Below are 20147 nucleotides of genomic sequence, written 5' to 3' on the forward strand. Positions count from 1 at the left end.
AAAATCTCATGCTAGGAATTATTTGATTATTTCTGAAGTTAAACTTCTCAAGAAAGGTGACATATTCATTTACTTGGACAGCTCATGAAGTGAGAAGTTCTTGAAGCCTGTTTAAACTGAATAGCAGAACCAGTGACTTCTCTTCTGTCCCTTAATTCCTCTGTAAAGTCGCAGAAGCAGTCACACTTAAAAATTCTCTTGCCTCAGCTTCCACAACACTGCATTCCACCCATTTCATTCACTATGTGACCTTTGGTTCCTCTTTCTCTTTCTAACCCTTAAATTCTTGAGTCAACTCTTACTCCTCCCTTGAGTACACAGCCCACAGTTTGAACTACTGCCCTCTCAGTTCTAATCCCAAACCTTTTAAAATAAAAACCTAATATTCACATTTATAAAGGGTTTCTCAACTAGTTCACTTTCATTTCCTCCAAGGGCTATACTTTCAGTGTATGCCAGCCAAATTAATCAGTTTTCTTTTTGGAGGGCGGGGACTGGAGAAGGGTGGAGGGAAGGGGAAATTTGGGGTCACACAGTGGTGCTAAGGAGCCATCCCTGGCTCTATCTATATTCAGGAATGGCACCTGCAGTGCTCAAGGGACCATACATGATGTCAGGATCTAACAAGCTTATATACAAGTCAAGCACCTTAATCCTTATAATACTCCAGCCCCAAACTCTCCAATTTTCCCACCACACTATCTCCTCTTCCTATCTTAATTCCTACCATGGAATCACATTTCCCGAGGGTGAAGTAAAGAGGCAGAGCTATATTTTCTCCCAGAATGCACAGAATATTCTGCAGGCACCTTATTATCTATCACATTGGACTCTGTTTAACTTGCAACCTAGACTTGAAGTTTAGTCAACCAATTGTGTGGCCCCTTCCATACTAAGGCAGAAGAAACACAACACACTTGTAAAAATGACTATTCTGAAGCAAAAACCATTCCTTCCTGCCTGTTTCCTCACTAGTCAGTCACTTTTCAATTCAAGACATTCTTCAAACTCCAATAATATACCAAGTTCTTCAATAAAAAATTAAATATATGTGTATATACATATTCCAAGTTATTTTATTAGTCAAAAAATTTCTGTGTTCTTTCCATGAACAAGGCCTCTATCCTTCATAAGATTTAAATGACATCATAATACTACAATTGGACAATAAAGTTACTCTGCCATCAGAGTAATTTTTCTAAAATGCTACTTGGACCACATCATTCCTTAGTTCAGAAATCTTGAATAGTTTCCCAGTATTTCTAGAATACAATTTAAATCCTTTAATATACTATCACTACCTTTCATATGCGTATCTCTGCTGTCTTTCCATCCTTTTATTTGGCCTGGGGGTGGGGTGGGTGGTGGGTGAGGGGTTTCTGAGCCCCGTGTCATCTCCCTAGCCCTGATCCTTCCATCCTTATCTTCCATTGTTTCCAATATTCCCCTAATACAGGGGTCAACACACTACAGATAGTGGCCGTAGATTTGGCTGCTTTGTAAATAAAGTCTTCAGGAAACACAATCAGTTGGCAGAGTGGAAGGGATAATTCTTTGTTGAAGGGGGCTGTCCTGTGCATAGCAGAATGTTTAACAGGATTTGGGTCCCTACACTAGATTTCAGTAGCACTTCTCAGTATAACACCCCAAAATCTTTCTGGACATTGTTAAAAGCATCCTGAAGGGCAAGTTGCCCCTAGTTAAGAACCACTATTCTGGAGCCGAAAGGGCTAACGCGCATACTTTGTCTGTGGGAGGCCCAGATTGGATACCTGGCACCACTCAAAATGATCTCTGAGCAATAGGGTCACAGGTAGTGTCTGAGCATAGGCAGGTATGACCCCCAAACCAAAACAAAACAAAAAATGAACCACAATTCTAGAGGTTTCTCAGTATAAGCTAAGAACATACGCTGTAAATAAAATACATAACATGTAGTCATTGTAGAACAGTGTCCAAATTAAGAGAGAAGTCACACAGAATTCAGAGCTAGTTGACTCACACTTGAAAATTTAAAAAACCTTTTGGAAAACTAGAGCTCATTATATTAAAGCTGACCAGGCCAGCGGCCAGTGACGGTGCCAAAGGCCAGAGCAGGTAGGGCATTTGCTTGCACTGTCATCGACCTGGGTTTGATCTCCAGCTTCCCAGATGGTCCCCACAAATCCTGCTAGGAGCTCAGAATCTGGAGTAAGCACCAGTGGGTGTGACCCAAAAACAAATAAACACACAAAAACATAAAGCTGACCAGGCCGATGAGAAACTAGGGGAAAGGTCTTAGATATTTAAGCTAAAGGAAGTGTTGAGACTGTATGAGAAAATGAAAAAGAGACCAAAATCCTTAAATATCTGATTGGTTGACCTGCAGGAAGCAAGTTTAACTTGCTATTGTTCAGCAAGGCAGAACTAGAACCAGTGGGAAGCAGCTGAGGAAGGCAGATTTTGGCTCTATAGAAGTAAAAGCTTTCTAATAATTAGAGCTGGCCAACAAATGTATTAGGCTGAGCTGTGAAACACTGTGCTCGCGTCATTCTGCAAGCGCTCAAGCAGAGAGCAGATGAATTGTGTTAAAGATACTGTAGAGAGATTCCTGCATGAGGTGGGAAGTAGGACAAGATGGTCTCTTTAGGGGTCCTTCTAGCTCTGAGATTCTGGAGTTAGCAAAGGCAAAGCCATATGCCTTAGATTTAATAGTAAAATTCTCCAGTTTCATTATCTTAATTACAACAAAAAGGAAAAATATTTTGTTCAACCACCCAGGTCTGTTGGTAATAGCTTTTATTGAGTTCCTGGCATTGCAATTACCAGTGATTTATTTTTCCTAATTGACCTGTAGACAGTTCCTAGATAAAGTATGTCACTACCTTTGAACTACCTCTTTTATTCTGCTAATAATCACCACTAGTACAATTTGTACAAAACTTTGGTTTCCAAGGCACTGTGACAAGCATTACTTTATTCACATTAGCTTAAATATGAACATAAAAACATGTTTTAGATAATCTGCTGTTGTTTATGTCTCTTGCCTGAATTTATAAAAGCTAGCCTTTATTACTCATTAAACATTCATTAAATAAATGAAGCATCTCCCAGAACTATTCATCTCTAAAACAAATCATTTATACACAACCCAGATACATGCCAAGTCTAATTACTTTGATGCCAAAAACATGAATTTATCTTTGTGATGTTTCTATTTCACTTATTCGAGGAGAAGTATTGAAAAATTATAATAGTTTCCCCAAATTTCAATGTGGCCATACAAACCAAAAATTCCAGAAAGCAGTCACATAACACGCACGCGCGCGCACACACACACACACACACACACACAAGCAAATATATGGTCAACAAGCAAAGTCACTGTGGGCCCTAAGACCAGAGACTCCATAGTCCCTGATAAACTGTTGACTAGAGTAGTGCAGGGACTTTCCCAAAACCACAACGGGTCCTCGCCCATCGCTTTACTTACTTCTTTACGTTTTGTTTCCGGACATTCCGACTGAAGGGTGAGGGTCGCACCTTCAATATTTCTTGGCATGGGTGTGGAACCAGGGTTTATCGTTAAATGGATCTGATCTGGTGAGATAATGTGTTGCACATAACCCTGGGACATCGCTTCATGATCTATTAGGTGAAAGCCCTCTTCACCCCCTACTAGAAAAGGCAAGTGTTCTCCACACTGTCCATCATCATCTTCATCCTCCAAAGTGCCAGGGTCCTGCTCAATAAGAACAGTTGTCCTATCATAAACAGTTCCAGATGAGGAAGGCACCAGTCCGTTTTTATCCACAAACCTGAGCATCTTGTCTTCGGGGGTCAGGTCATCTTCCTCTGCCTCAAAGTAGATGATGTTGTTGTCTGGACTGTGTTCCCCCATGGTTCAATCTTGCTCAGCTCAATTGTGAGAAATAAAAAGGTAATGACCTGTCTGCAACAGAACAAAGTCAGAGTTAGAGCCATGCCGCAGAACCCAGGGATCTTCTCAGCAACCCCAGGGCTCGCTCACTTTCTTCTCACTTCAAGAGCAAGCCAAGTACATGAGAAAGTCACCTTCCTTGGGAATAACTTTTAACTCTGGAAATCATCAAATCCTTTGCAAGAAGCAAGGCCCTTCAGAAACGGAAGGAAACCCTAGCAAGAGTTCAGAGACCTTCCAAATGTCCCGACTGCCAAACAATCTGCAGGTCGGTCAAAATACTCAAAGGGGATAAAAGGCTAAACCGTTTCAAGGCTAAGTTGCTGTGCCTCTTAAAGTTAGAAGAAGCAGACTTTTGGAGGCAGGTAACCTACCCATAATTCCCACTTTGCCACTGACTACTTGGGTAATTTTTCTGCGCCTCATTTCTCTTATGCATAAAGTGTGACTGGCAATTCCTGTTTTCTTAAAGGTGTTATGGGACGTGAGAGAGACTGTCGCGGCACCCGACAGCGGTAGGGGAAACACACGTGAATTCGTCCCCTCCTTTCCAGACAGGAAAAAGGGCCGAGCACAAACTAGTGAAGATCACTTTGCCCTTTTATCTCCTAGGACAACCTCAGATCCGCCAGCAGCTATATGCTTGTACTGGGTGCTCTCTGAGGTGAGGGCCACTGAGTCTTATTTTCGTTCCTACGGCTCCTGGCCGCAGCTCTCCTGCACCTACTAGATCGGGAGGTGTCAGCTGAATGAATGAAAGGCTCGCAGGCACACTCTCTGGGGAAGCGTCGCGCTCCGGGAAAAGAGACCCTCTCTCGGGAGAAACGTCAAACTTGGAAGCATTCTTGCTCCGATCCCGCAAGCACGCAGGTTCGTCAAAATGTGGGTTTGGCAGGCCGAACAAAGAGTGGGGGAAATGATCGGCGCACGGCTTTTTTTTCGTTCTCGGTCTGGCCGTGCACTTTACCGTAAGCGCGCGAGCCTGACGCAGCGGGGCGGCCAGTGGGAAGTAGTTGGACCAGAGCGCCGGGCCACGGGAGCGGCTCCGGGAGGAGCCCGTCCGACCCTCACTCCGGCTTACGCAACCCGGGAGATGCACGTTTCGCCGCGTCCGAGACGAGAGATCAGAGCGCCCGGGGGCCCCACTCGGCTGCCCGTCACCGGGGGAGGCAACGCGGCGACCGAACTGTCCGAAACAAACAAGACCCGGAGGCTCGAGGATGAGGAGAGGCGAGCACGAGCGGAGCACCTTGAGAGCAGGCTGGACAAGGAACCGGTGCGGAACAGCCCGCAAGCCAGGGCTCCTCGGGAAAATCCCAGGGCAGGCTGGGGGGCTCGGAGCCGGGCGAAGAGGGGCAGGGTCCGGGTCTCCATGGAAACAGGAGAGGGGGGCTGAATACCCATCCCCATGGAAACAGAGGAGGGGTGGGGTCCCTGTGGCGACCCGCCTGGAGCCTCCGCTGGAAAACGCTTCGGGAGGGAGCCCAAGTCCCGCATCCCCGGCTAGTCCCCAGCCCCAGGCCGCGTCTGGTTTCGCCTTTTACCTCCGCGGCTCCCGGCAACAGCGGCAGCGGCAGCTTCTCCCCTCCCCAGCGGCACCATGATTGCCCCCACCTTCCCCGAACGTCACTTCCGCTTCCGCTTTCCGGAGGAAAAGAGGGTCAGCGGCTCCGCCTCCCGCTCGCGCTCCTGGTTGGTTCAGGCGGCGTGGGGGTGAACTCCGTGCTCCAATCAGCGCGCGGGGGAGGCGGGGCGGCGCCGGGAGGTCCCGCCTCCGAGGCGGTCCCGGCTCGGCGACGGCCGGCGGAGCGCCCCCGCGGCCGGGGGTCGGGCCGTCAGCCGGGCGGCCGGCAGCGGACGTCAATGGCGGGCTGTGGAGCCCGCGGCGCCTCCGCTCAAGTAACCGCGGCCCGGCTCGTCTTCCGAGCCCTGGCGGTCCCGGCCGCCACGGGCCGGACCCTAGCTGGCCACTACAGAGCCGGCTCCGGGCGGCCGGGGCGAGCCGGGAAGGCTGCCTGACGTTTCCGGGGTGCTCGCGGTGACCCCCGCTTCCCCTCGCCGGCAGTGACCGCAGGCGCGGAAGGAAGACGGACCCGAGTGGCGCGGCCAGCGGCGGTCCCGCCCCGCCGGAGGCCCCCGTCCCCGCTTACCCGCTCCCACGCGCTCCACGGACGCCCGGCGCCCTTCTTCCTCACGCCGGCGCCCGCACTCACTGGCCCAAGTTTTTCCCCCCCGCGGAGGACCGTGGGCTTCCACCGAACTCGCGCTCGGGCCGGCCAACGCCACCTACTGGCCATTGCGCTCCCTAACCGATTGCAGCCTACTGGCCGCTCGGAGGCACCTTCACGCCCAGGGGCTTCGGGGGGCACCAGCGCTAGAATCAGCGCTCTTGGGAGCGTACCCTCGATGAAGTCGGTGTTGTTGTGATGGTGTTTTTTTTCCTCTCGCTCTTAAAAAATAATAATAATAAGGAATTTCCTGCCTAAGTTTTTAAGAGGTCAAAGACTTATTTTTCTTTTGGAGTGATGCCTCGGATTGAATCCAGAACCTTACACATAAATGCAAGGAACATGAGATTATCACTGAGCCACAGCCCCAGCAGATTTATCTTTTCACTTGAGCAATTCGTTTAAGAAGAGCATTATAAGATTCTTTTTTTTTTTTTTTCGGGGTAAGATCAGGCTGCTTGCTAGACTCCCGTTGACATAGACTGTTTTTCCAATAAACTCATTCTCAGAATATTCAGTACAGGATAACACCCCCCCCCCCCAATGCACACATACATGGTCTGGGGCAAGAGGATCAGGCCATGGCTACTCATTTCTTGCTTGAAAAATGTGATCAGGGGCCACAGTGGTGGTACAGGGGGTAAAGCGTTTGCATTGCATATGTCCTACCCAGGTTTAATCCCAGGGACCCCATATGATCCCCTAAGCACTGCCAGGAGTGATCTTTGCGTGCAGAGCCAGGAGTAAGTCCTGAGCACTGCTGGGTGTGGCCCCCTGCTTCCCCAAAAGAAGAAAAATGTAGTCAGTCACCGTTGGCCACCTCTCACAAGACTTGCATGCATGAGTGGGGGAACTACATTGCAGTGCGCAGGGGCTACTCCCCACAAGGAGCTTGAGGGTTGCTGAGTGAGAAACATGACGTGCCAGGGATCAAACCTCAGCCTCCCAAATGCAAAGTATGTGCACCAGCCCTTTGCAAATACCTCCTTAGCCCCAGACCAGCTGTCCCTATTCTTAAGCCACAAAAGTCCAGCTGCTGAGAGCTTCCTTCTCAAAAAAAAAAGAAAAAAAACCGCAGCAACCACTACTGTTAAAAATACATTTATCATTAAAATATACACGAGGAGTATGTCATATACAATTTAAAGGATTTGTTGACTCAGAAAATCCCACTTGTTTCAACAGAACACCAGATTCTTCGATGCTTTCATTTTCAAGCCACTGTATTGCCTTCAGGGGGACGAAGTGAGTGGCTAGTCCAGAGTCCCAGCTGAGTAGGAAACAAGATGGTTTGCATATGCCTACATAAATGTCCTCAAATGGTGCCAGGCACATCTGAGGGGGGATGGACTGTGACCTGTTTACCCAGCACCTTCCTCTTGCATTCTTAGTATCCAACTCATTCTCCCTTCAGGACTCCAAAGTTCATTCAACTATCTGATCCTGGGAAGCTCAGCCCAAACTAGAGAACTACTAATATTCCCTAGAGGCAGGCTGGAAGAACTGAGTAGTTATTTCAACATTTTTTTAAATTAAAAAGAGGGGTGGGAGGAGGGGGATTATCTATCCAATTTGTTAAATAACTAAAGTTGAACACTGAACGTCAGTTTTATTCTGGTGGGCTTCCCCTGTATCTTCGAAGCTCACAGTAGCACTGAATGACAGCCGTGAGGAGAGTCTCGAGGAGGGGCTCAAGAATCCCCAGCTGCTACTCCTGTGTCCTAGGGGCCTCACATCCTCTGCAGGCAGCACTTGAGAAACAGGAGGGGCTGGTAACTGAAGGCTGCAAGTCGACTAGGGCGAGGCTAGAGGGGCTCAGGGTGAGTTGCAGAGGTACTGGTGAATAAATTCTTGTGCTTTCTTCTTCTCTGCCGTATCAAGCCTTTGGTGACCAGCTGGGTTTCGAAGCAGTAGGCTGCCAAATAAGCTGGCTGCATGGAAAACACAGAAAAGAAATGACTCAGCAAAAGAAGCACCCCCTTATTCTTTAGCTGCCAGGCGTGGGGGAAGGATGACCCAAAACAGTATTTTCTACTTGAATATTAAAGTATCAGAGGGCAAATAGTGCCTGAAGCTTGGGTTTTAGTTCTATTGCAGAGGATTTGGGGGTCTTCTTCCACCACATTTCTCCTTGCTAATCTTGTAGTTTGCAGAGAGGCTTGCCAAACACTCAACTGCTTACCCAGAATATTCTCATCCAAATGATTTTTTGCTGAATTTTTCAGCAGTTCTTGCAAAAATGCCATCAAGTAGTTGAAGACGTTTCTGTGGACTTCGGGAAGAGTAGAAATAACCTAAAAGAGGAAGAATTGGAATTTGTCTTTTTGTTCATACAAATGTGTCGAAAGCCTACTACAGTCCAGGAAGTGAGTACATAGTCCAAGTAGTTGACTAAGACGACAGAGATGGGTCAGAGCGATAGTACGGAGGGTAGGGCGTTTGCCTTGCAAAGCAGCCACCTGCATTCTATCCCACATAGTCCCCCAAAGCAACACCAGGAGAAACTCCTGGTAACCCCTGCACATCACTGAGTGAGTCCTCCCCTTACCCCGCCCCCCATAAAAAAAACCTACAGAGAAACCCTGATCCCTTACACCTGGCAAGAGTGTCAAAAGAGAAGTGCAAATCAAGCACTACAGCACATGAGAAGCCAAATTTCTGGGGCCAAACAACTACAACAGGGGTTTAGGCACTTGCCTTTGCATGTCACTAACTCTGGTTTGATCCGCAGCACACATATTGGCCCCAAACGCACATATGGCCCCAAACAAGGGCCCAGAGTCCCCTTCCAATCTCCTCAAGGCCCTTCCTCCACCAAAAAAAAAAAAAAAAAGAAAAGAAAAAAGAGAAAGAAAGAAAAGAAAACACCAAACTACTATGTTCTTGCAGTAGACTTATGAGAAAACAGGACACTTTAGTTGGGTCTGGGGGGGTGGAGGTACCCACATCCAACAGAGCTCAGGGCTCACTCCTGACTCTGTGCCCTGGCCTCTCTCCTGGTGGTGCTTGGGGGACCATATTCTGTACTGGGGATAAAACCAGGGTCAGCCACATGAAAGGCAACCACCTTAACCACAGTACTCTCTCTCTCTCTGGCCCTTTAAGTTGGGCTTTTAATATAAAACAATATTGAATTTGCAAGGCAAGAATGAGAGTACAATAGGGAAGGTAGCTTGCCTTGCATGCAGCCGACTCAGATTCAACCCCCAGCATTCCATATAATCCCAGTGGGAATGATTCCTGAGTACAAAGCCAGGAGTAACCCCTGAGCATTGCCAGGTGGGACCCAAAAACAAAACAAAACAAAACAAAAACAAAAAAAATTTTGGCAGAAGTAGAGCTATTCAGATGTGTGCTAACCGGAAAGAGTTGATAAAACTAGAATTCAGTGAGCGCTTCAGTTATTAGTATATCTGAATCACTTGGGAAACTTGCACAAAATATATCCCAAGAGAGATTCCAAGTTAGTGGCTGTGGGGTGGTGAGGCTCTGGTACCTGAATTATTAGCATGTTTCCGAGATGAATATGACATGGCCTGCTATATGTCTGAGCTGCTAGACCATAAAATGTCTTCTTTGCTTAAAAAAAAAATCATTAACTGGAACTAGGCTACCAAGCATGGTGTTTGGCTAATAGTGACAGGATGGGAGGTTCAGAACACACAAAACAGATCAGCAGAGGGAGAGCCTGAACGCAAAACCTTGAACCAAGGAAAGTGGCATAAGAATGGAAGGACGAAGATGGGTGCCAAATCAAGAGTTTGGGCATGTGGGAGGGGAAGGTGGGGGAGTCAGCCGTGACTCAGGTTTCTGAGTCACTGGGAGTTAAGGATGGTACATGAAAAGTAAAAAGGGACAGGGAAAGAAGAACAGGTTTGGGAAGAGAAAGAAGAGCTGGGTTTCAAAGACACACCACGTGAGGCTCTGGGTCCCCTCTGCTCTTGTACACCTGGACACTCCACACCCCCTCTCACCTGTTTACTTGCCGGGTAGTTGCCCGCACACTCCAAGCAGTGATGGTAGGCACTGTAACAGATGATGGGCTCTGGCAGGCTCTCCAGGAAAAGCAGCAAGGCTTCAGCGACGGAGTGATTGCTAACAGCTTTGGGCCCAGCGTTAAGGAACAGGTGAGACTGCGGCCCAGGGTTAGGAAAAAGCCCCGAATGCTGCCTGCCCAGTCAGGATCCCAACGTAACATCTTCACAAGGCCACGCTCAACTGCACTGAGCTACCGGAGTCCCTGTTGCTACACGCTGTAAAGTCTTCGGTTTTTTGTTGTTTTGTTTTGTTTTTTTTGCGTCACACCCAGCAATGCACAGGGGTTACTACTCCTGGCTCTGCACTCAGGAATTACTCTTGGTGGTGCTCGGGGAACCATATGGGATGCTGGGGATCAAACCCGGGTCCACCATGTACAAGGCAAACGCCCTACCCGCTGTACTATTGCTCCAGCTCCTGCCTTCTTCTGTTTTTATTGTTTGGGGGCCACACTCAATGGTGCTCAGAACTTACACCTTGTTCTGTGCTGAGAAGTCACTCCTGGGAGGGCTGTGAGGTCCATATGTGGTGCTGGAGACTGACATGGGATCAGCCCAAGAAGTAGTCTTTTTGTTGTTGTTGTTGCTTTTTAGGTCATACCCAGTGATGCTCAGGGGTTACTCCTGGCTCTGCACTCATGAATTACTCCTGGTTGTGCTTGGAGGACCATATCGGAGGCTGGGGATTGAACCTGGGTTGGCCGCTTGCAAGGAAAACGTCCTACCCGTTTATCTACCTGTGTTATCACTTCAGCCCCTGCCCCCAAAATAGTCTTAAAGAATGATATCTGAGGTCACAATATTAGATTCTGAGCCTTAAATTTTGAGCCTTAAAATATTATTCTTGGAGCTAAAGAGATCATACGACAGGTAAGGCACTTGCCTTGCATGTGGCTGATGAATTTGTCAAGCCCCAACAGGCGTGATCCCTGAGTGTAGTCAGGAGTAAGCCCTGAGCACCATAGGGTATGACTCAAAACAAAACAAAAAGAAAACAAACAAAAAAAGGGGTGAGTGATAGTATAGCAGATAGGGCGTTTATCTGGGTTGTGGCACCCATATGGTCCCCTGAGCTCCTCAGGAGTAATCCCTGAATGCAGAGCCAGGCCTATGCCCTGAGCACTGCTGGGTGTGACCCCAAAATCAAAACCAAACAGGTAAAAAATTCTCTGCTCAGGTTGGGTTGCATACATAGCATGCAGGAGACCTGGGTTTCATGTTGGGCACTGCATGGTCCCTCAGCACCAATGGGTCAAAACTGGAGCTTTTAGCTAGAAGCAGTCCCTAAGCAAAGCCCTCGAATTGTATATTCTTTCTCTTTTCTCATCTCTTATACCCTTCCCCTTTCCTTCTCTCTTTCTCTTTCTCCTGCTCCACCCCTGACCCCCACCTCCTGCACACACACACATGGATACAGTCGAGGTCTTCAGGATCTCCCTTATCCAAATAATCCCTGATATGCTCAAAATGCGACCTTATGCCTGGCTGTTGAAACAGATCTTCCTGCAAGAAAGTAGAAAGTCATAACAAGATAGTATCTCAGAAAATCAGCAATCATTTCCTAATCTAGAAATGTACTCATCAACTGAGTGCCACAAGAAACAGGGTAATGAGACCTATGAATCACCCTGTGAGACAATCTGATTTAGGCCTGTGAGACTAATTCATCTTGTTAGACCTTCCCTGATATGCCTGCAATAGGTGTTTATGGTGATAAGACCTATATCACAAAACGAGATACATTACAATCCAACATCAAGAAAAATTTAAAGGCAGTTATACTAACTTAAAAGAACTAACCAGGGCCTGGAGAGGTAGTACTGTGGGTAGGGTGCCTGCATGCAGTTAACACAGGTTACATCTCTAATACCCCATATAGTATCTAGAATCCCACTAAGAGTGACCCCTGGGCACAGAGGCAATAGTAAGCCTTCAACACTGCAGGGTGTAATCCAAAAAAGAACAAAAAGGATTGGGACAGGAGCAATAGTACAGTGTATAGGATACTTCCTTTACACATGGCCCAGCCAAGGTTCAATCCCTGGCACCCATTGTCACTCTAAAACCCACCAGAAGTAATCCCTGAGTACAGAGCCAGGAGTAAGCCCTGAGCATCACTGGATTTGGCTCTAAATTTATTTTTTAAAAATTAAAAAAATGAAAATAAAATAGGCCTTAACATAAATATGTGTTGTTTAATATGCCATCAATGTACCCAGGATATTTTAAAAAATTTAAAAATACTCCTACATTAAAAAAAACAAAATTTTAAAAAGGGGGGGGGGCTGGAGTGATAGTACAGTGGATAGGGTGTTTGCCTTGCACACGGCCGACCCGGGTTCGATTCCCAACATCCCATATGGTCCCCTAAGCACTGCCAGGAGTAATTCCTGAATGCAAAGCCAGGAATAACCCCTGTGCGTCACTGGGTATGACCCAAAAAGCAAATAAAATAAAATAAAATAAATAAAATAGTCCTTGGGGCTGGAGCAATAGCACAGTGGATAGGGCATTTGCCTTGCACATGGCCTAGCCGGGTTCAATTCCCAGCATCCCATATGGTCCCCTGAGCACCGCCAGGGATAATTCCTGAATGCAGAGCCAGGTGTAACCTCTGTGTATTGCCGGGTGTGACCCAAAGAGTCAAAAAAACAAAAATAGTCCTTAACATAAATATGTGTTGTTTAATATGCCATCACTGTATCCAGGATATTTTTTTTAAAAAAAACTAAAAAAATGGGGGCTGGAGTGACAGCACAGCATTCGCCTTGCACACGGCCAACCCGCATTCAATTTCCAGCATCCCATATGATCCTCTGAGCGCTGCCAGGAGTAATTCCTGAGTGCAGAGCCAGGAGTAACCCCTGTGCATTGCCAGGTGTGACCCAAAATGCAAAAAAAAAAAAAAAAATTTAAAAAATGATTAAGGGTAAGAGCAATAGTATAGCAGGAAATGCATTTGTCTTGCCAACCCAGATTCCATCCCCTGAATCCCATATGATCCCCCGAATATAGGAGTGATTCCTAAGTACAGAGCCAGGAATAACTCCTGAGCATCGCTGGGCATGGCTCAACACCTCACACATACCCCAACCCACCCCTAACCCACTCCTGCCAAAAAATTTTTTTAAAAAATGACCAAAGAAAACCTGAGGAATCATGGGCATAACTTGAAGGGCTGAGTACATGCTTTGTATGCAGGTGGTCCAGATTATGTCCCCAGCACCACATGGTCGTCAGCACTGATGGACGTGACACCAGCATCAAGCAGGATTAGCCCCTGAGCTGCTGGGTGTAGCTTAAAAATAAATTTTTTTAAAGGAAAAGAAAAAGAAGACCTCAAGAAAATATAAAACTATAGGGGCCAGAGTTATAGTACAGTGGGTAAGGAGCTTGCCTTGCACGTACTGACCCAGGTTCAATCCCTGGCATCCCATATGGTCCCTTGTGCAACGTCGAAGTGATTCCTGAGTGCAGAGCCAGGAGTAACCCCTGAGTACTGCTGGGTATGGTCCAAAAAGAAGAAGAAAAAGAAGAAAAAAACACACATATATATATATTTATAGTTCCCTCAATTCTGTCAGGAGTAAGCCCAGAGCACTGCTGGGTGTGACCCCCAAACAAACAAAAATCCAAACAAAAATCTATGATAAGATGGAAAAAAGTAAAAAGGCATCCTTTTTCACAAACTTCCGTGTTTGTGAAAACAAGACGATGTCAGTAAAATATATTCCTATCAGTCCTAGGATACTTTAAATTGTTTTATAAAATGACATAGTGTTGCATAACTGTGTTAACATCAATGTAAAATGTATTTCTCAGAGTTTACATCTGGAAGCACTACAGGGAAAACAGCAGCAGCAAAAAGAAAACAAAATAACCCAGCATCTACGAAGGTGACCTCTACAGCTTGGTGCCCTGGGTTTAAATCCCAACTCTGCTCCCTGCTTCATCCTCACTTTTGGGACCCTGACTAAGTATCTGATGTCTCTTTGAAGAGTGTTTGGTACACACACAATAAATGTGACCGAGGAAAAGGTGAAAAGGTGAAAAGAATCTATCATAAGGCCACATGTGACTTCAAAATGGTAGAGCGGTAGTAGACAGACAACAGTTTATAATAACCACCCTGGGGCTTCCTTGTATAAATGAGTCTGTGACCGCATGCGTGTGCAACCTCAGAGCCAGCACCTGTGCTACCTCAAAGAGCCAGCATGCCTGTGCCATCCCATATATCTAAGCAACAGCCCCCACGACAAAAGGAATTATTAATATAAGAGTAATTTTTTAGTGCGTGTTTTAACAAGTGATAAAAACTAAAAAGGGGCTGGAGCGATAGCACGGCGGGTAGGGTGTTTGCCTCACATGAGGCTGACCCGAGTTTGATTCCCAGCATCCCATCTGGTCCCCCAAGCACCGCCAGGAGTAATTCCTGAGTGCATGAGCCAGGAGTAACCCCTGTGCACCGCCGGGTGTGACCCAAAAAGCAAAAAAAACAAAAAACAAACAAACAAACAAAAAAACTAAACAATCTTGTGCCTGCCTAGGGGCAGGCTTGGGGATAAGTTGGAAACTAGGGACGATGATGGAGGGAAGGTCACACTGATGGTGGGATTGTTGTTGGAACATGGAATGCCTGAAACAGCTGTATTATGAACAACTTTGTAAATCGGGATATTTAAATAAGGTTAAAAAAAATGAGTCTGTGAAACAGACTGGACCCAGGAAACTTGTCCAAGTCACTGTAGAAGTCAGACTTCCTGACTCGGTCACCGACCAGTGCTCCATCTGCCACTCGGTGGCTAGTCAACAAGTTAGCCTCTCCCATTCCTGGAGCCAGCTGACACTGTGCAAAGACTCCAGCAGGGGGATAATGGTGCCGCCATCTGTACATGTGAGGCGAGTGCATCAGCAGCCTGATGGTGCCTTCAGACTTCTAGATACCCCAATATTGCTGCTGTGCCTTTGGCCAGACCCCAACAACTTGGAGCCAAGTTTACCAAGAGAATAAATGGCCAAAAGTTAGGTATATGGGAGACACACTCACAAACCACCTCCGGCTCAGCTATATAACTGGAGGCATGGCCTCTCTGGTTCCTGACTGAACTGCTTAATGGCCAGGATACCAGAGATTCAGAGGCAGGTCTCAGAACCCAGCGGCTTTTGGCAGAAACGCGTCCGGTCCCCGCAGTAGGTTATTGTTGCCGGGCCACCTCAGGGGGAAAAGGGTGCTGTCCCTCCGCCTGCTCCCCCTTGGTGGCTTGGTGGCTGCTATCCTCCAGAGGCCATTGGACAGTCAGGTTTGGGCCCACAGTGATGAGACACATGGGGCCTCATGGGATGGGACTGGAGCCAGCCCTTTCCTCCCAGCCCCAACCGGACCCCGGATAGCCGCCCATACACAGCCTCTCTGCTCCTGATCAAGCTGCTTAATGGCCATAATCCCAGAGACTCGGAAACAAATCTCAGAACCCAGCAGGTTTTGTCAGAAATCCCTCCAGATTTAAAATTGTTAAAATTTCGGAATTCCAAAATCATGTGGCCACTACTGCGGCCGCGTGACATCATATGTTATTCATAATCAGCAATAGAAAACAAATTGTCTACAGTTGTCTTTTTGGCAGATCTGAGTGTTGGGGTAAAATCCCAAATAATAATGGTGGGTCTGGTGTTGAAATATTGAATGTAATCAAAGTATAGAGAGAGTAATGTGGAAATCATTTGCTCCACAGGTAGGGGGAGCGTGTGGGATAGGGAGGTATACTGGGGTTTTTGGAGGTGGAAAATGGGCTAAAGGGACGAGTGTTTCATCACTGTATGACTGAGACTTAGACCCAAAAGCTTTGTAACTGCTCTCACAGTGATTCAATAAATAAATTTATAAAAAAGGAAAAAAAAAAAGTAAGGTGGAGTTCATGCCCAATTCAATCAGCCTAATCGATGGCCGAATAAATAGCAATAGTCCTACATTAAAAAAAAAAAAAGACTCCAGCTGGTTTCCTCCCTGGGAGGGCCCAGAGGCCAGCAGAGGGCACATGCCACCCTGTACAAGGCTGCCACGTATGGGGGTCATCGATACTGTATGTAAGAGCAGATCTCACAGCATTGGTGCAGGAGCCTTCCCTGCCCTCCGGTCACTTCCCATGGGGAGGGAAGGTTCCCTGGGACTTCACTCAGGTCTGGCTCCTTAACCACCCTCCTACCTGATCCATGGCTTTCCGATACAGGTAATCAACCATTAGCCAGAGCTCCTTGGGGATTTCTAGGGGTTTCTCTGATGCATTCCCATTATCTTCAGTCCGAAGTGGCATCAGAGTCTGAAAGGAAATAAAAAGGGTGGTAAAAAGGCCAGCCAGTGAAAGTTCTGCCAGGCATGCAGACAAGACACCATCAATAAATTATGGAAGAAGAGAAGAAGCATTTCAATTACCCTAAGCAAACACTCCACAGCCCCAAATCACAGTAAGGGGCATAATCAAGATACAAGAGTGATGTCTTGGGGTTGGAGCAGGTAGGGCGTTTGCCTTGCATGCAGCCGACCCGAGTTCAACTCCCAGCATCCCACATTGTCCCCTGAGCACTGTGAGGAGTGATTCCTGAATGTAGAGCCAGGAGTAACCTCTGAGCATCACCGAGTATGACCCAAAAAGAAAAAAAAAGTGATGTCTGAAAATTGTTTTTTTTTTTTAAGTTGGGAGGGTATTATAAGACATTTCAATGAAGCAAGAGAATTAGGCATCATCTTCTTAGAAAAATGATCCTGTCTATAGCAATTCACTGTCAAAACCAGGGCCAAGGGTTGGAGAGAAAGCAGAACAGGAAGGGCATTTGTCTTGCATGCATTGACCCAGGTTCAATCCCTGGCATCACACGTGGCCCCAAGAACTTCCAGAAGTGATTCCTAAGTGAAGAGCCAGAAGTAACCCAAGCACCTCCAGATGTGCTTACCCTGGCCCTGCCCAAAAAACAAACAAACAAAAAACCCAGGGCCTGTGTGGTGTGATTAAAAAATGGCACAACCTTAGGAAAAAAAAAAATAAGCTCCAGGTTGAATATTTACTCACCAAGTGAGTTCTGAAAACTCACTCTCCTTGTTGAAATCTGTTTTCATTTAATAATATAATGAAGAGAATAAAGTTGAAGAGTCCCTAACTGTGTGTGTGTTTGTGTGTCTGTGTGTGTGTGTGTGTTGCCATGTATAAACCCACGTATTTACTTCACCTTTCAGCCACATACCTGGCCCAGAATCTCTAACTTTTAAAAATAAAAGTATTTTTAAAAAGAAGGGGCTTAAGGGGCCTTAAGTGGATAGGGTGTTTGCCTTGCACAGGGCTGACCCAGGTTCAATGATCTCTGACATCCCGTATGATCTCCTGAGTTGGTCAGGAGTTATCCCTGAGCACAGAGACAGTGGTAAACCTTGAGCACATAGGGTGTGGCCTATAAACCAACCAAAAAAAACAAAACCAAAACCAGGGGATTGAGAGAAAATAAGGTAGTTAAGTCCTGTGCCTTGCAAACTGGCTGTTCCCGTTTGATCCCTAGCACCATAAGGTCCCCTGAACATCAACAGGTGCAGTGCTGCAAGCCCCCAGGAACCCCCAGGGTGGCTCAAGCAATTCTGGGCACTACACAGTCCACACAGCATTGGCCCTCAGTACTCAAATTGAATAGCTGGCCAAGAATCACTAGGCAGGGCCGGGGGTCTCCTAAGTACTGCTTGGGAAGCCCTTATAAATAGAGCATACCTACTGTCAGGTGTGGTCACCGAATACACCCAAACAACAAATGCTAACACTATTGTAAACGTGTTTCCTACAGGATAAAAATAAAGTCAAAAAATCTGCTGCAAGCTGTAAGACCCATAAGTCTTTTAGAATCTCAGAAAATTTAGTTCAGGACTATAAACAACAAAGTGATGATATTTGTTTTTGGTGGGGTGGTGGTGGTGGGGCCCACAACAGGCAGTGTTCAGGACTGACTCCTGGCTCTGTGCTCAGGGATCACTCCTGGTGATGCTCAAGAGACCATATGAGATGCCGGGGATCAAAGCCAGGTTAGCCACATGCAAGGCCTTACACTACATACTGTTGCTCTGCCTCAAGGATTTTTTAACAAAGAAGCAGGGGCCTTCTAGACTATTCAGTGGGCAGGGTGCTCGCTTTGTACACTGTTAAACAGGGTTGATCACCAGCACCACATACAGATCCTGATTCCTGAGCACAGCCAAAAACCAAAAGAATTTATTATTTTTTTTTAAAACAAGAGCCAGGAGGACAATATAGCAGGTAGGGCATTTGCCTTGCATGTATGTGGCTGACTCAGGTTCATCCCTGGCATCCCGTGTGGTCCCCTGAGCACAGCCAGGAGTAAGCCCTGAGCACAGCTAGGTGTGGCCCCAAAACCAAAATAAATAAATGAAGAAATAAATCCAGGGAGATAGCACTAAGCCTAGAACATACCTCACATGTGGTGAGTCCTGAGTTCAACTTCTGGGTACCTCAAGGCCCTCAAGCACTTTTGTGGGGAGACCAAAAATAAAAAACAATTTTTTTTAATGGAAAAACAAAGAGGGGCTGGAGAGACAGTTCAAGGGTTAAGGCTCTTGTCTTGCATGCACTGACTTTGGTTCAAATTACCACACCACACATGGTGCCCCAAGCACCACCACAGATCAATCACTCCTGAGCACAGAGACAGGAATAATCTTGAGCACTGCCAGGTGTGCCCCATCTCTAAAAAAAAATCATGAATAATAATAATAATTAAAAAATAATGATGTTCCTATTGTCCAGAAGCTTCATTATCTTGCCAGGCAGAGTGGGTATTTCTACTGCGCTGTTTCAAAGACTGAGCCATGAGGTGCAGCTTTTCCCATTGAGAAGTTTTCCCTCCCCAGGAATCTGGGCTGGCCCCATGACCTGCTGCTTCTGATTGTATCTGCACCAATGAGCCTGTGCAGGAGCAGAAGACTCCCTACCCTGCCCACGTCAGAGGCCACGAGAAGCAATAACTCATTGTTGTTTACAACAATGAAACCAGGGGCCAGAGCAATAGTACAGTGAGTAGGGCATTCGCCCTGCATGCCCCCAACCCAGGATTGCTCCCCCCAGCATCCCATATGGTCCCTCTAGCACTGCCAGGAGTGATCCCTGAGTGCAAAGCCAGGAGTGAGCCTTGGGCATTGCCAAGCGTGGCCCCAAAACTAAATCTGGTCCTATAGAAGGAGTGCATAGGAGTATCCTGTTTGACTGGCTTGGCTGCCCAACAGTTTAAGATGCTTTCTGCAGCAAGCAACTCACCAGTTCTCTAATAGTTTCAAGGGGCAGGTGCAAGATTGGCTTCTTCATGTAGCACAACGTATGGATGGGTGATCCGAAGCAACTGGGCAGGTAGTTCCCAGTCACAGACAAAAAGTAATCCTTCCCCCTATCCAAGTGCAAAACCAGAATGTCCTCAATCTTGTCTTCACCTGAGTTGAGCTGGGTGGCTGTGGTCTTATTTACAAAGAGCTCCAAGACAATCTCCACGTCAGAATCTGGAGGGGAATTTACAAAGAGATGGTGGTGGGAGGTCAAGAGGAAAGGAGGGAAGACACGAGGAGGGGAGAGGATCAGACATAAGGGAGATCAGGCATCAATCATTATGTGTGTGACTGCCTGAGTGGGTACCATTCACAGACACACCATCCTGGGCCTATGGCTCAAAACTTGGGGGCGCCCTTGAGCACCCGCCCTACTGAAGTCCTAGCAGTGGCACCAAGGGATCGACCCCACGCTTCATGAGTATTCTCTGCACAGACGCCAACCTGTGAATAATTCCAGATAGCCCAGTGTTCAGGCTGAGAACTCTGGGGTCTTCTCCGAGTGGAGGTGGTCAGCCTCCCACTCCTTCCTGTACTTCTGGAAGCCCCAACAATCACGCCCACCTCCCACTCCATATCAACTCATTGGCCCAGATCGT

The 20147-nt window shown here is 47.0% G+C and overlaps 2 protein-coding genes across 2 annotated transcripts in view; both read right to left on the reverse strand.

Annotated features, from left to right (window-relative positions):
• Window positions 1–5531, reverse strand: part of MTF1 (metal regulatory transcription factor 1) — a 56052-nt gene extending 50521 nt beyond the window's left edge. The window contains exons 1-2 of the mRNA XM_056123020.1: window positions 5464–5531; window positions 3473–3931 (exon numbers count right to left, since the gene is read on the reverse strand). Coding sequence (XP_055978995.1) covers window positions 3473–3880 — 408 coding nt within the window. The 5' untranslated portion in view covers window positions 3881–3931; window positions 5464–5531. The remainder of the gene's footprint in view (window positions 1–3472; window positions 3932–5463) is intronic.
• A 1701-nt stretch (window positions 5532–7232) lies between these two features.
• Window positions 7233–20147, reverse strand: part of INPP5B (inositol polyphosphate-5-phosphatase B) — a 76042-nt gene continuing 63127 nt past the window's right edge. The window contains 6 exon segments of the mRNA XM_056122966.1: window positions 7233–8078; window positions 8330–8441; window positions 10122–10249; window positions 11600–11687; window positions 16388–16501; window positions 19487–19722. Of these exon segments, the coding sequence (XP_055978941.1) occupies window positions 7963–8078; window positions 8330–8441; window positions 10122–10249; window positions 11600–11687; window positions 16388–16501; window positions 19487–19722 (794 nt within the window). The 3' untranslated portion in view covers window positions 7233–7962.

This window comes from Sorex fumeus, unplaced genomic scaffold (genome assembly GCF_029834395.1).
Source record: "Sorex fumeus unplaced genomic scaffold, SorFum_2.1 ptg000047l, whole genome shotgun sequence".
NCBI classification, from domain to species: Eukaryota; Metazoa; Chordata; class Mammalia; order Eulipotyphla; family Soricidae; genus Sorex; species Sorex fumeus.